The sequence below is a fragment of the Xyrauchen texanus genome, chromosome 4, assembly GCF_025860055.1.
Source record: "Xyrauchen texanus isolate HMW12.3.18 chromosome 4, RBS_HiC_50CHRs, whole genome shotgun sequence".
In the NCBI taxonomy this organism is placed as follows: Eukaryota; Metazoa; Chordata; class Actinopteri; order Cypriniformes; family Catostomidae; genus Xyrauchen; species Xyrauchen texanus.
This window is the reverse complement of record NC_068279.1, coordinates 17,548,822-17,564,243: the sequence shown is the minus strand read 5'-3', so window position 1 is coordinate 17,564,243 and position 15,422 is coordinate 17,548,822. Positions and strand designations below refer to the sequence as shown.

Sequence of the window (15,422 nt, the reverse complement as noted above, 5' to 3'; positions counted from 1 at the left end):
TCATAACCAGGTTTTTTAAACTGTAAAGCTTTGCAAAACCTTGTTTCCTCAAAACATGACGTCAGGAGCTTTGTCCATATCAGAAATTTACATCTTAAATTCCTGGCCATTTGCTATCAGACTTCTGGCATTCCAATGAAGTATTAGGAAAGATATTTGCTACATAACAGAATTCTGTGACGAGGCAGACAAGGATCTAAATGCAGCTTTTAATAAAATAAAGATGAACAAGGTAACTCATAATAAAAAGGAATCAAAACACAGGGAACCAGGCACAGAACATGACAACACATGTGACAACACAAAATTTTATATTATTTTTATTAAAAAAAAGATAATATATTATCGATTTCATTGTGATTCCAAACTTTTGAATAGTATAGTGTTTAGATCTGCCAATATACAATATATAAGTCTGTCATCCAGAAGGAATTGCTATTTATGGTTGTGGCTATTTATTTCCTGTGTGCGTTTCCTCCTCTTCAACATGTAAGAGCAGTAACCCATTAAAGTCTTATAAACAGTGTCTGTCATCCATCTGCCATATGAAAAACAGCATTTTTTCTTCTGTTCCTAACAGGTAAGGTCATTACACACACACACGTGAAGAGTTACATATCCAACAAAGTCCAAATCCTACCAATTTCTACCATTAAATTAAATTCTTGATCATGTCAACTGTCCAGTAGAGACATAATTAAGATCTATAAGATCATAATCATGATAATATCTTCAAGTTTTAAATCAACATTTGTTCAGATTTTATGCTTGACAGATATACGGTATTTCACAACTTCCTAATTACATCCATCCACAGAGGATAAGCATTAACCACAAATATTAAATTGAATAACTAATATTCAGGACAGAAACTCTGCTGTCCTAAAATGTAAAAGATTGTGTTTGTACTTAAAAAAATTATTATCCAGTCCCTAATTGTTGTTTTTCCCTCTAAATCACAGTTTTAAAGCTTTTGTGTGTGTTTGTTTCACAGAAAAACAGTACAATATTTACCACCAAGGATTAAAATGTCTTATAAAGAGGGTAATAGTTCTGTTTAATTTCCTTAATATAAATTGAAGCTTTCAAATACTTATTACATATATTATTCATGTGAATTTTATCATTTAAAAGTTTAATCCTTAAAGAAACACCTTTTACATTTTTATTTTGTTTGCTGTGAAAGAAATATCTTATAAAATAAACCCCATTTCTTTATCAAGAAAATGTTATACATATTACATACACAACGTGGTGCACAAAAGGATCACCTATTCAACATGCCCATAATGCGATACAATTTGGATTTAAGAAAGCATATCTAATAATAATAATGTGTTTGTATGAACTGAAATGCCCGTTTCCTCAAAGACTGCAGTCTTGACCTATTGAATTTAATTATTAGTGTACAACTGCCATGCAGCTAATATATAAAATTAACCAAAAATAAATGACACAGGACTGGTTCTATTAAAAAACAGCAAAACTATTACCAAAAATATTTTTTGTGGTATTTTTGTATTGAATTCAGATTTCAAGCAACAATGCAATTTCAATCAATCGTGATTTAATTGAAAAATAATTATGCAAAAAAAAAAAAAAATCAAAAATCAAATGACAAATATTACATAATAGCTCTTTCTTGAAATTACCATTATCATAAAACAAAGCAAGCAAAAACAGATGAAATGAAATAATCAAAAATACTATTATTACAGACAGTAGTAAAAGTAAAATAAAACTTTGCATAATTACAGTTACAGGGCCTTTTCTAGGCATAAGCGAACTAGGTGTTCACATAGGGAGCCACCTGCTGGGAGGGCGCCAAAGAAGAGGCCTCTGCCATACCATGATGGGGGTGCCAATATGGATCTAGCCTAATGTGCCATAATGGTCTGAAAAGGTACTGACACAGTAGGTACATTTCCTAATTAAAAAAAAAAAAAAAACAACAATCATTGTTGGCCTAATTGATCTATTTTCAAGTCTGGTGTTGAATTTTGAGCATAGTCTCCTTTAAGGCATTTCCTGATACAAAGAGTGCGTAGCTGAACGAGGGAAATGTCTGTTGCCATAACTACACCCCTATTTTGAGAAAGTGCCTAAATTTGCTCCATTAATTGACCAAAATTTACAACCGATACATTGCTAAAAAAAAAAAAAAAAAAAAAATTGTTCTAAATATATTTTAGGAAAACAAACAACCTTACCATGAAATACAGTATATTCAATTCAAACACTACACACACAGGAAAACTACACAAAGCCAAGCTCTTAGAACATCTACTGAGCATAATTACCAATTCATTCACATACACAAGGCAACTAATAAACCAATGTAACCAATGAAAAACATTGTCTTGGAGCAGTAGTGGTTCACTTCTGGAATATATTCCAAACATGACAGAAATGTAGAAAACATATAAAAGTGAGCATGTAAACATTAAGTAATACAAGGTTATGGTAAAGTGAAAATGTTTCATTGATATCTGAAAATTAAAAGGTATAACATGCCAGATGTATCAGTTTTGCATGGCTTCTCCACTTATTGCAATTTGAGCCCAAGGAGTGCAGACAACCCTAGCCCTCCCGACCTCCACAGGTAAGGTGAACTGAGTTGCGGTTGCAGCTAATGGAAAAACAGTGTGCAGCGTTTCTTGATCTGTCAGAAAATCATTCAACCAGTCAGATCACAAGAGTTATACACTGGGGTGCCAAGGAAATCATATTTTTCTTGGTTTTGACAAGAGCTCTTTTAAGCTTGCAGTACCAATGCACATTAACAGAGCAAACAGTGCACAGCTGAGTGTTACAGCTCCTCGTAGTCGCCCTCTTCTCTTTGTACTGAGCCTTCTTCACCAGCCAGAAAAGCTTCAAGATCATCTGCTTTCTTGCTACGTGATTTTCTCTTTTTTTTCTCCTTGTCATCTCCAGTCCCTCCTGCCTCATCTCTTTCCTTTTTCTTGTGTTTGTGCTTCTTCTTGCTGCTTGTGTCCTCGTCCTGTCATAAAACGTGAACCGAGTTAGAAAACAGGACATTATAACTGTTTTCACGAATGGTTTATATTTAAAAATAATTCACCTCTTTACTCTTCTTTTTTTCTTTTTTTCCTTGGTATGCTTGCTTTCTTTTTCTATGAGACGAAATATAGACAACAAATTACATTTGAAAAATGTGTTTTCTAATTATGCATAAAAAAGAAATTAGTGACTTAAGTGACTTACCATCTTGCTCGTCGCTGCTGTCTTTACTTTTGATCGACTTCTCCTCGATGCCTAGGCCAAAGAGGTCACCATCATTCTTGCATTTGAAGGGGAGTACAGTAGGTTTTGAGGGCCCAGGAATCTTCACTGTGGTGATGTCATCATCTGACAGATCAGGAAGATCGTCTTTGGCTGGAAAAGAGTCCTTGAGCAAACAAAATAAATTAATAACCATACAATATTGTCTAATTATTCTATTGTTAAATAAACAAAGACAAACATCTATTTATAGAATTTCTTGAAGTCCCTAAATAGCGTTTAAGTCTAATAAGATCTAAAATGCCTGAAATCCTCATCTTCACCCTAGTCATCATACCTTGATCACTTTCTTCATGATTTCTTCCTCACTCTCAAAGTCAGGGTCATCCATGACAAACGACAGCATCTGTTTGGCCACAGGCACATCTGGGTCTGTGTCAGAGGACTCAGCCTGAGCTGATCCCTCTTTCTTTTTTTCAAGCTGTGCTTGGGGCTCTGCCAGGCCTCCTGGTTGCGATGATGGCTGTAATGGTTGAGTAGCGTGTACTGAAGTGGGTGTAAGCATTGAACTTTCTATCATTTTACTGCTGACACTTTCTTGGACCTGGATCAAGTGTTCTGTGTTTGTGGGTTTTGGTTTGTCCTCAATCGATAATGAATCCATAGCCAACCTGAATGACCAATCGATATTATTAATACCATTAAACTCAGACTTTGATTCAGGTAACTGTTAGTTAACTTCTAGCTAACTGCCCAAAGTGCAAGCCAAATCCAGACATTTCTTAAAGCTCCTGCACACTTCCTACGAAATCGAATAAAGAATGGGTGTGACATAATTTAGAAGAAAATCTGGCCAAAAAGAAGATGATTTCTAATTAATTTCCAGCAGCGTGTGGGAGTCTGAATGTTCACAAACAGTATGTCTTTGATCTGCTGTTGCAAACTTATTTTTGGCTCTGAGGGAAGAATGAAGAAGCACTTCGCCATAAGTGTGCCAGGGCCTTTATAGGCCAAGTATGTATAGTTTTCTATGTTAAAACACTTTTTCCTATCCCAGCTTAATTTTCAGAGAAAAATAAGTAAGGTTCATTTCCCCAAAAATGTGCCAACACAGTGGCGCTATCAAAACATTGCTCTGTTTGTCCGTAGTGGCTTGAGTTTGGGGTACGACATATTTGTCTGACCATGGCTGACAGGGAAACAATAATTTGAAAACAATCATTATTTTTGTAATTCGTTTGGTGATGCTAGTGGTGCTGAAATTACACACTTACCTTTTAACTAATTCATCAGTATCTCATTTGTTAGTTTATCTTAATATAAAATATGCTGCATCTTAATAAATCATTCAAAAGAGGCAGGATCCCAAGGAGTGCTTACATGTCTTTGTGAGGTTCAATGTCCAGATATTCATCCTGGGCTCCCACAAGTTTTGGACCCTCCTCATCACTGGAGAGTGTGATATCCAAGTGTTTACAGGGAACAGATGCTCTGGGTTCAAGTATTGCATCATCTGGGTCCAAATCATCCTGGAACCCAGCAACCATAGGGTTCCCGTCTTTTCCTTCACCCTCACTGAAATAAAAATACAGTACAAAGTGTTTCTATGTAAATTTGACCAATTCCATACTGAACATCAGATAATATGTCTCAGATTCTTAACAACACCCAATCACCTAGAGAGAACACAGGTATAGTGCACTTAAGAGTAAAAGTAAAAAACACAAAATTGATTAGAATTTTTTTTCTAACAAAATGACTAATTACATAATAAAACTTCTTCCAAAGACCTTATTTTTAAGATTGCCCTTAGTGTACCTGTCACTATCTGCAATGCCTGAGGCAGAAGGCTGGGTATTCATAGTGGATCTTGTGTTAGAAGGAAGACTGTCGTCCAGGAAGCTTTTGTCCAGTCCCTCGTCTGGCACAAAATCATCCACACTCTGAACTGTAGGAGGAGCCGCTGAAGATACCGGATCTGGCTCTGTAAGAATCAGAGTGAGAGATCAAATGATCTATGACAAAAAAAAAATTACTGTATTAAACACAGTCTGTAGCCAATTTGTAAACATTTGCAATTACAATGAGTTTTATTGATCAGCTATTTATTGCCTTCAGGGAGAGGCAGTAATATTTTAATAGGTATGTTTTCTTAAATGCAACTGTTTGATATCCTAGTGCCTTTAGGTGGTGTGCAAGAGCTACTAAACTCTCTCCATATCTCAGGAATGCACAAAGTCTTGTGATTTTCTATTGATCCCAACACATCCTTATGATGTGCACGAGTCCTAATCCTCTAAATTTTTTCACGCTTTGTGGGTCTAGCTTGAGGAAAGGTTTTAGAAAGGGTCTTTGAGTGAATTAATTCCTCTCAGCCTTAAAGTCCCTCTTGGAAGTCATAGCACTGAGGCAATCATTAAACAATGTGTCCCTGTGACATAAAATTAAGTTGTTGTTTTTTGTCCAATATAAAAGCTCAATGTTTCTGACAGTAGTGAATTTTAATATGACAAGTAAATTAAAAATGTATGATAATTATATTATTTTATAAAACATAAATATGATGCATACACTGTTGCATAAACAGCTCTACATGCATCACAAAACACACTGTACTAAAACTCACCCTGAGTGACTGCTGAAGGTTCCTTAGTTGGAGTGGAGCCGAAGAGCCTGGAGATGAAGCTGCGTTTCTGAGGTTGAGGAGCAGAGGGGGAAGCCTGGGCTGGAGCGGAGACCGCAGGGCCAGGGTGAGCAGGGGAAGGGGAGGGAGAGGTAGCAAGAGCTTGAGCAGAGAGGGGGGGAGGAGGCGGAGATGGAGAGGGGGATGGAGACTTCAGGGTCTGGGAGGGAATTGGAGGCTGCTGGGGACTACAGGGGCTGGAGCTGCAGGTAGAGCATCCGCTTTGAGGGACGACTGGAGACGGCAAGCCAGATGACGGACTCTGTCCGTTTGCGGGGCCGGGAGAATTGTAGCCTTTACTATGAGGGTTGTTCATTTCTAGAAAACTGCAAGTTATAACAAACCCCTCTTTATAATAGTCAGTCGGCAATCACTGTGAGTGAATTAATACAAATTCAGAGTAGGTAAGTGCTAGGGCTGGATGATATAGATAGAAATCTTAATTATTATCAGCCTTTTGATGATATTTGTCTTTGTGTAGTTAATCTGAGGCACCATCTTTTCAAGCAAAGAGCCATTGTTGAAAAGTAGATATAAAATGTTTCATCAAGTAAAATACAGTAAATATCTAGTCAAATTTTTTTTTTTGTAAATGGACGTTTGCCACATTGTTTTCCACTAAATGAACCCAGTATTTAAAGGGATAGTTTACCCAAAAATAAAAATGATTATCATTTACTCTCCCTCATGCCATCCCAGATGTGTATGACTTTCTTTCTTCAGAAGAACACAAACATTTTTTAGAAAAATATCTCAGCTCTGTAGGTCTGTACAATGCAAGTGAATGGTGATCAGACATTTGTAGCTCTAAAAATCTCATCAAGGAAACATAAACATAAATTACTCCAGTGTTTAAATCCATGTCTTCAGAAGCAATATAATAGGTGTGGGTGAGAGTGAGAATCAGAATATTTAAGTCCTTAAATGTCACGGTCCTGTCACCTTGTCAGGTTGGGTTTTTGTCTGACGGGACCGTGATATCCTCACCCTATGTTCTGTCTTATGTTTCGTGTCCTGCTTTTGTGTTGTGCTTACAGGTCCGGATGCGAGATACCGCCACGTGCTCTTCGGTGATGCCGCGGTCCTGTCCTTCTATCAGGTTGGGCTTTTATCTGACGGGACTGTGACATCATCATTCCATGTCTTGTGTATTTTCTTTTGGTGAGTGCACGGGTCCGGTTGCGAGTTACCACCGTGCGCTCTTCGGTCGGTCTTGTGTCATGTCAAGACACAAGCATGGTGTCTGGATCCTGACTTCCTGTATGGTTCGGTTTCAATCTGTGTCGGGATCCGGACACTCATGCTCCGTTTGTTTTGGACAAAATCGTTTATACGTTTTGTGTTTTAGGTGCTGCTGGCACGTGGAATCAGCACTTCCATGGAAACCCTGATTGTTTCCTTGGGAACGCTGATCATGCCAACATTCAGCTGGTGAGCGGCACCTGTCACTTCTTGCCTATTTTTAATTACCTCGTTTGTCATGTTCGTGGCTGGATTGTTGAATATGGTTTAGTGAATGTAGTTGAATGTATTTAGTGTTGCCTGTGGGAGCGCTCTTCATGGAGGAATCCTTATAACTAAATCAACTCATAATTATTATTTGAAATGTAAATAAATCCTTTGAACTGTTCCTCTGCTCTTGGGTCTCCATCTCAATCTCTGACAATAAGTCTCCACTTTATCTTTCAGATGTGAAAGTGAAACTAAACAGGCACCACATTTGACTTCAAGATCTAAAATTGAAAGTGATTTAGAATAAAAAAAGGACTTAAAATGTGATCAGTTTCTCAGCCACACCTATTTTATAGTTTCTGAAGATCTGGATTTAACCACTGGAGTCATATGGACTACTTATATGTTTCCTTTATGTAATTTTTGGAGCTACAAAAGGACTGATCACCATTCACTTGCATTGTATGGACCTACAGAGCTAAGATATTCTTCAAAAAATCTTTGTGTTCTGCTGAAGATAGGAAGTTTTTGCACTTATTTGCACCAATTACTTAGTAATAAACAGCAATATATGCCTACATTTTTGCTAAATATAGAATTGCGAAAGTCATCAGAATATACACAATGTTGCTTAATTTCAAATTATGATAATGTCAGTGCAGTTATTTACATAATTTAAAACAGGCCAACAATGCTTGTTCCATTCCATTTGCATGTGATTTATATTTGCATTCTCCTTCAATATTAACATTTCCTTCAATTCTCTTTCTAAGCATACGAGTTTGAACTGCAGTTTGTGTGTTGCTAGTTCTTACATATCATAGTTCTGGTCCTCTGTCTCTTGCTGAACAGTTAGCTCCTCTAGCGTGGCATCGATGTCCAACTGATTGGTTTCCAGTTGCCGTAACAGGGTCTCTCTCTGTGAAGGTTATCATACAGAATGCATATAAAATGAATGACTACAGGTCCCTTTACTACGGTTTCTTTCACAGCTGTAATAACTATAGCAATGGGAACAATAACTATCTTAAGAAACTGGATTACAGGCAACAAGCAGAGAAAACTTTCTGTGAGTACTGATCTAATTTCTGCTTGGCACATGACACAGCTCAAAAACAATTAACAAATCCTATTTACTACGTCAGGGACCTGGTTGATTGGTTTCTTTAACATCATCAAAAATGATGCAAATCATTGTAGCAAGAGTTAAGTTGTAAGACTAGAGCACTAGAACCCACTCACCTGAAGTTGCAAGAATGGAATGTTGAAAAATCGGTGCAAATATTTCAAACCAAAACCATTCTTCATGGAAGATTCTGCATAATGGATGTAAGAGGAGCCCAGAGGTCTACAAAATCATAGAGATATCAAACATCGATAAAATGGCACACAGAAGAGTAGGATGTTTCTGGTCTTATCTTCAGTTTCTTAGGAGCATGCAAATCCAAATTAAAAAACTTAAAAGCAAAATGTTATAACTTGCTCCACCTCTGAAACGACTTCTACAATGCTCAATTTTCCAACCGAATCAATTTGCAGTGGATAAGAGTCCTGCACTACATAGTTTTTTCTTACAGATTATCCTGTTTTACTGTCACATTATGAAAATAAATTGGGTTTTGATTGCAATTTCATGCTGATTTTTAACATCTTATTGGTGACCATCTTCCATGATTTTCATATTGACCAACCTTACATGTGACGTCAACCCACCTCGATGTATCAAACATAAATGATTAGCAGAGAACTGATTATGTCTTGAAAGAAGATTTCCCAGCTTTAATGATCTAACCTGTTAAGGCCATCAATAAAGTCACGGATGTCATCAGGCAAAACAACTCTGTGCTCCCCCATGTCCCGATAATTACCAAGCACACAAACTGGTACATGAGTGTGTACCTTAGGCAGCTCCCGTAGAATATAATTATAAGTCCTACAGGTGCATAAAACACATACGCTTTGTAAAGCAAGGTACTATCTTTCCAAATAATAGTGAAAAGCAAGCATGCTATGTGCTTCTTACCTGCACAGATATATAAATGGCTTTTCTCTTCTTATCAACCCATTTTTACTATAACATTTATTACTGGTATAAACTAAACCCAAATATAAATATAAAAAATAGGATCCATTAATAGAGTAATCTGTGTGTGTTAAATAGAGTAAACTCTAAATATTACAGCTAAAAGCTCAGAAAACTGTCAATTACTGGAGGTGTGTAAAGGCAGATTGTCTTTATTCACTTACCACTGCTTGGTAATATCAAACATCATGACCACACCATTGCAGTTCTTGTACACATCCACAAACTCCGCATCCAAGGCCAATTCACTCTCTGTCTGCTAATGGCACAAAACATTTCAAGTTAAACAATCAAATTCCACTCTATTATTCAGAGAAAATATCAACATATTTATACAAATCCTACAGACCTTGATGGTAACTACTATAGATTAAGTTACCTCTTGAGGTTCATTCTCCAACTTCAATGTATCACATCTCTTTTTCCCCTTGCCTATAATGTGTCATAACAAGAATATTTGAAGTACAGAGCACAAGTTAACAAAATTATATTAATTGAAAACAACTAGACAAACTTGATGTCAGTAAGCTTTCTAAAGTATCAAAACCTATGTTTGTGGCATTTCCTTTCTCACAGGAACAGATATTAGTGGCATTAACAAGAGTTGGTGTTCTGAGGTATATTTGTTAAACAATATATTACATGTCACCACAGTCAGTTTTAAACTTCTATAACAGAAGACGTGTTAGGCTGTCAGTGAAAGTTCAGTCAACACACACATTTTTGCACCCAGATAACATAACAAGCAGAGCATTACACCAAGCACAGGCAAGTCACAGCCTATTTCCTACAATCTATAGAGGTTCTCACCTACACCTTCAGGAAGGGGGATTTTTTGGCCTGGTTGGACAGCAGGTAAGAAAAATACCATTAATATAATTGACTGGAGAACAATGGGGCCTGGGTGAAATGGCTTTATGTATGACCACTAGATGATATGGAGGATGTGAATGAAACAATTGCATGCAGTAAACTTTTTATAAACTTATAACGGCATAAAACAAGCAATAACAGGTAGATACAGTAAGACGAATAGCAGTTGTCTACAAAGTTACCCTTTATTTGGATGCTAAGAAATAGACTAGAAAAAGGTGTAAACTCACCTTTATCCACAACATCCCACACCTCCACCTTTACCACGTCATCGGTAGCTGAAGAGAACCAAGAAATGTGTGCAGTTCAGGAAAACTTTCTTTGCACGGTCCAGGGTAAATCTGGTTTGCATTGATTCTCAGACATAGTAGCCAGTAAACATTTGGCAAATTATGTTAAGCCTCAACATTTCAACAGTAAATCATGCTAGCAAGTATCAATGTACAATATAGAAACATCCTCCGCCAAAGTTTAGAGACAATTTTAAGTTGAAGGAATATTCCAGGTTCAATATAAGTTAAGCTCAGTTGACGGCATTTAAGGCATAATGTTGATAGTCACAAAAAATTTATTCAACTCGTCCCACCTTTTCTTTAAAAAACAAATACAAATACAAAAGGGCAAGGTTACAGTGAGGCACTTACAATGATAGTGAATGGGGCCAAATTTTGGAGGGTTTAAAGGCAGAAAAGTGAAGCTTATAATTCCATAAAAGCACTTACATTAATTGTGTTAAAACACCTGTATTATTTGAGCTGTTAATTTTCACGATCATTTCAGGGTTTTAGGGTTTACAGCTATACCTCATCATGGCAACGAAGTTGTAAAATTGGTTATAACTTGACACAGAAAAGATTATTATTATTACACTAAAATCATGTTAACATGCATATTGTTTACATCTTGTGGCAATAACTGTAAGACAGTGAGTATTTTAATGTTTACAAATTGGCCCCATTCACTTCCATTGTAAGTGCCTCACTGTAACCCATATTTGAACTTTTTTTAAGAAAAGGGGGGACGGTTAGAAATGCATTTTTGTAGTAATCAACATTATGCCAAAAATGGTGTTGATTGAGCTTAACTTGTAGTGAACCTGTAATATTCCTTTAAGAAGGTCATTCAAAAATGGTCATGTTACATATCCATAAACCTTATTCACAGCAGCACCTTCTTTGATATTTGACAGGAATGACAGCGAGGCTTAGAGGGGTAGATGTATAATGGGTTGTACTGTTGTTTAAAGTTATTTTGGATCATTCTGCTGAGGAAACATTGAAATAATTATGTTTTAAAGAAATTTCAATGGACAAAAACTCCAGACAACATGAGTTGTGGAAAATTAGATGTGATCTAGGAGCTTTTTACAGTGCATATCATTGAAGAGATGGCAAGTCTATCCCTCACAGCCTCATTTTCATTCCCTTAAAAATGTTAAAAACAAAGACAATCCTGTGAACAAGCTCTATAACAATTCAATATTCAGCAACTTGACCCGCACTGATATGTGTGGATGAATGGAGTTATACCATATCATAAAAGATGCCTTACAAGTACAATAGCAAAAACAGCCCAATTCTAATGTAAACTAAACACAGACTCTTCTTTGTGCAAGAACCTTGAATGACATTATACTGAAAGTACTCTTTAGGGAAAAACATATAATAATCACATAAGTGTAAAATATTGTTCCTTTAAAGGAAAATTCTGGGTTCAATATAAGTTAAGATCAGTTAAGATCTACAGCATTTGTGGCATTAACGTTTATTGCCACAAAATATAATTTTGACTTGTCCCTCCTTTTCTTAAAAAAAAAAAATATCTGTTACAGTGAGGCACTTACAATGGAAGTGAATGGGGCCAATCCGTAAACATTAAAATACTCACCCTTTCAAAAGTATAGCCACAAGACGTACACAGTATGCGTGTTATCATGATTTTAGTGTGATAAAATCACTTACTAACCTTTTCTGTGTAAAGAAATATAAAGTTGTAAAACTATATGACAATGGCTAAAAGATTGTTTTAGGCTTAAAACCTAAAACAACCGTAACAACTTTACAGCTCAAATAAGACTTTACAGAAGAATTACTTTATGTGTTTCTATAAAATTATAAGCTTCACATTTCTGCCTTTAAACCCTCCACAAATTGACCCTATTAATTTCTATCAGAAGTGACCTCAATTTTTGCTCCTTTTTTGTTTTAGAAAAGGAGTATTGAGCCGAAATAATATTTTGTGGTAATCTACATTATGCCGCAAATGCTGTTGATTGAGCTTAACTAGTATTGAACTTGTATATTCCTTTAAAAAGTACAGGGAAAAATGCCTGTGTGCTTTCCGTCATGAGCATGGAAGCAGTTTCGCTTTTCCAAGTAACAAGTTGGATACAAGTAAAGCCATGCCTGCTATCAAAAGGCAGGATGTCACACTGTAAATACAGTTAAAAGTTTACAGTGATTTTGTCACAGCTAGATGAACATGAATAAGAAAAAAAACAAACTCTAGAAATCACTAACTGCTATAGGTTTCTAATGTTCCAACTGAGACAGGATATTCTTTTTTAAATCTAACTATCCACTATCTGAATCAGTTCAGCCCATATACTGCATATTTACCTAGATGCAAACCTATTTAAAGAAGCACAGAAGGAAATAAATAAAATTAATTAGTTAAAAGTTTATTGCTAACTTTCTAACAGTAAAAATACTCCAATAATAGTCAGATTCATCTATGGCAAAATGTCAGCAGGCTTAATTTGCATAAGAAAACACTCTTACTTTTGTAATTCCAGTGGATACTAGTAGCCTGGATCTCCTGAGTGGGAATGTACTCTTCCTGGAACTTCTTACCCTGAAGCCGATGCCACAGAGTGCTCTTTCCAGTGTTTCTATCTCCCCGAATTACTATCTTCACTGAAGTGCAGAAAGACCATGAATATTACATGTTAGAGCATGAGATAACCTCATCTCTAGTGTACAGCTGCAAGGGGCAACAGTAACACTGTGACATGAACTTGATTTGTTGTGTCATGCAATGCGTTAAGATTTATTTTTCTGCAATTCCAATTCATGCATTCTCCTCAGTTAATGAGGTACAGTAAAGTAAAATATAAACATTTAAAAGAAACTTAAAAGAAAAGTTCACCCAAAAAGGAAAATTATTTAATCATTTACTCACCCTCATACCATCCCAGATGTGTATGACTTCCTTTCTTCTGCAGAACACAAACATATTTTGATGGAGAGATGATGTCTGTTTGTACATACATACAATGCAAGTGTAGTGACCACATTTTCAAGCTCCAAAAAAGGACATTAAAGCAGCATAAAATTACTCCATAAATCTACAGTGGTTTAATCCATGTCTTCAAAAGTGATCAAAATGATTTCAAGCTACCTAGAGCCATCTAGCTCTCTGCACATGCACCAAGCACTAGGAAGAGTAATCAAGCTTGAAATCATTATCATGCTTTGAGACTGCAAATGCAAGATGTACAGTGTAAGAGTTCATTTTGCTCTTGCTCACCCAAAACCGATTAGATTGCTTCAGAAGATATGGATTAAAACACTGTAGTATGGATTATTTTTATGCTGCCTTTATGTGCTTTTTGGGGCTTCAAAGTTTTGGTCACCATTCACTTGCATTGTATGGACCTACAGAGCTGTGATATTCTTCTAAAAAATCTTTGCTTGTGTTCTGCAGAAGAACGAAAGTCATACACATCTGGGATGGCATGAGGATGAGTAAATGATGCGAGAATTTTAAATTTAGGTTGAACTATTCCTTTAACAAAAGGAAATATTTGAGAGACCGTTTCAAATTGAATTATACTGCCATGCTTGTACAACTGGCAAAAGTCAGAAAGGTTGTAACTTGGCATGCCTTTGATCAGTGGTTGTGTGACTTACTGTTGTACTGGACCCCTTTAGCAAACCTTCTCTGCAGACTCTGGTTCATGGACTGCAGACCAGCTGGGATGTTCTTGTCCTTTACCTGAGCAGTCGGCTCAGAGCCAACCAGCTTCTTCAGAGCGGAGAACATCTTGACCAAACTTTGCCTCTAGAAGTGTATTTATATAAAATATTCTGGTTTCAAACAGACCTATATGTCGTCACCAATGTCTGTAGGTGGACAGTATTCATGCGACGCTGATTAAGCATTTCTAAATTTGTGGTGAGTTAGTCCTGCTTCAGCATAGCATAACATGATAAAATGTTATGAATTTAACAGATCTTCATCTCTGGATCCTTTGCCACAGAATGACACAGTTATTGCAGTCCAGCATCACAAAGATCCTCAAGTGTAGCTTCTACTACCACTGGATAAAGAAAAAACAACAACAGTGATCTGAAATTAATTAGATTGCGATTCAGTATACAGCTAAATCTTAGATGTTGCATTGACGTAGGAGACATGTTGCAGAGCACTGCAGTCATTTGCAGGAATGTCTTACCGAGGCTGTCTAAAAACCAAGAGACCCGCATAGTTAAACAACAGCATTTTGGTCATAACGGTCATCGCAACAAATGCTCAAAAATACTGTCTAGGTAGCGGCTCTCAAGCTTTTGAAACACAACTCGAGACTGCGATTTTACCATCCTAGAAATGACCGTTATTTGTATATAATATTTAGGAAAACACTGAATACAACTGCGATTTGGCATAAAATTAAATACAAATGTTGTTGTTTTTTTAAAGCTCAACCGCACTCAAAGCGATGATTAGAAGTCAGATGTTTGACAGCAGCCCACACATAATAATAGCTTGCTAACGCGGAACTGACAACTGTATTTATTAGATTTGTGTTCTCGTACTTACAGTTGTATTAAAGCCTGCACAAGACCAGTTGAATGACTAGATCCATCTGAACTAGATTCGATCTAGTATTTCTGCCTCACTGTGCAATCGGTTCATACTAAAGCCTCAGCAGCTGCAGTACAGCTTCAGCTTGTGTGAAATCATGAAAATTAACGTTGCACTGTGTGTTTGTGAAGTACGCTGCGACAATGGCTAAAACTTTCAAAATAAAAGTCACAATAAGCGTCTGTTGCTCAAGAATCCCAAAGACTGAAAACTTAAGGTCTG

The 15,422-nt window shown here is 36.5% G+C and overlaps 1 protein-coding gene across 4 annotated transcripts; it reads right to left on the bottom strand.

Annotated features, from left to right (window-relative positions):
* Positions 1-398: 398 nt before the first annotated feature.
* LOC127643097 (rab-like protein 6) lies at positions 399-15,330 on the bottom strand. Of its 4 annotated transcripts, none has more exons than XM_052125661.1 (17): positions 15,156-15,330; positions 14,246-14,655; positions 13,115-13,249; positions 10,565-10,612; positions 10,272-10,301; positions 9,841-9,893; positions 9,626-9,720; positions 9,171-9,311; positions 8,621-8,726; positions 8,194-8,297; positions 5,870-6,252; positions 5,062-5,227; positions 4,624-4,818; positions 3,581-3,914; positions 3,226-3,409; positions 3,083-3,134; positions 399-3,001 (listed from the first exon to the last, which is right to left on the bottom strand). In XM_052125661.1, the coding sequence occupies exons 2-17, from the start codon at positions 14,376-14,378 to the stop codon at positions 2,686-2,688; spliced, it is 2,475 nt and encodes an 824-aa protein (XP_051981621.1). In that variant the 5' UTR covers positions 14,379-14,655; positions 15,156-15,330; the 3' UTR covers positions 399-2,685. The 4 variants fall into 4 exon arrangements, with proteins under 4 accessions (XP_051981621.1, XP_051981623.1, XP_051981624.1 ...); XM_052125663.1 differs by having other exon boundaries at positions 9,626-9,717; XM_052125664.1 differs by lacking the exon at positions 10,272-10,301.
* Positions 15,331-15,422: the final 92 nt, after the last annotated feature.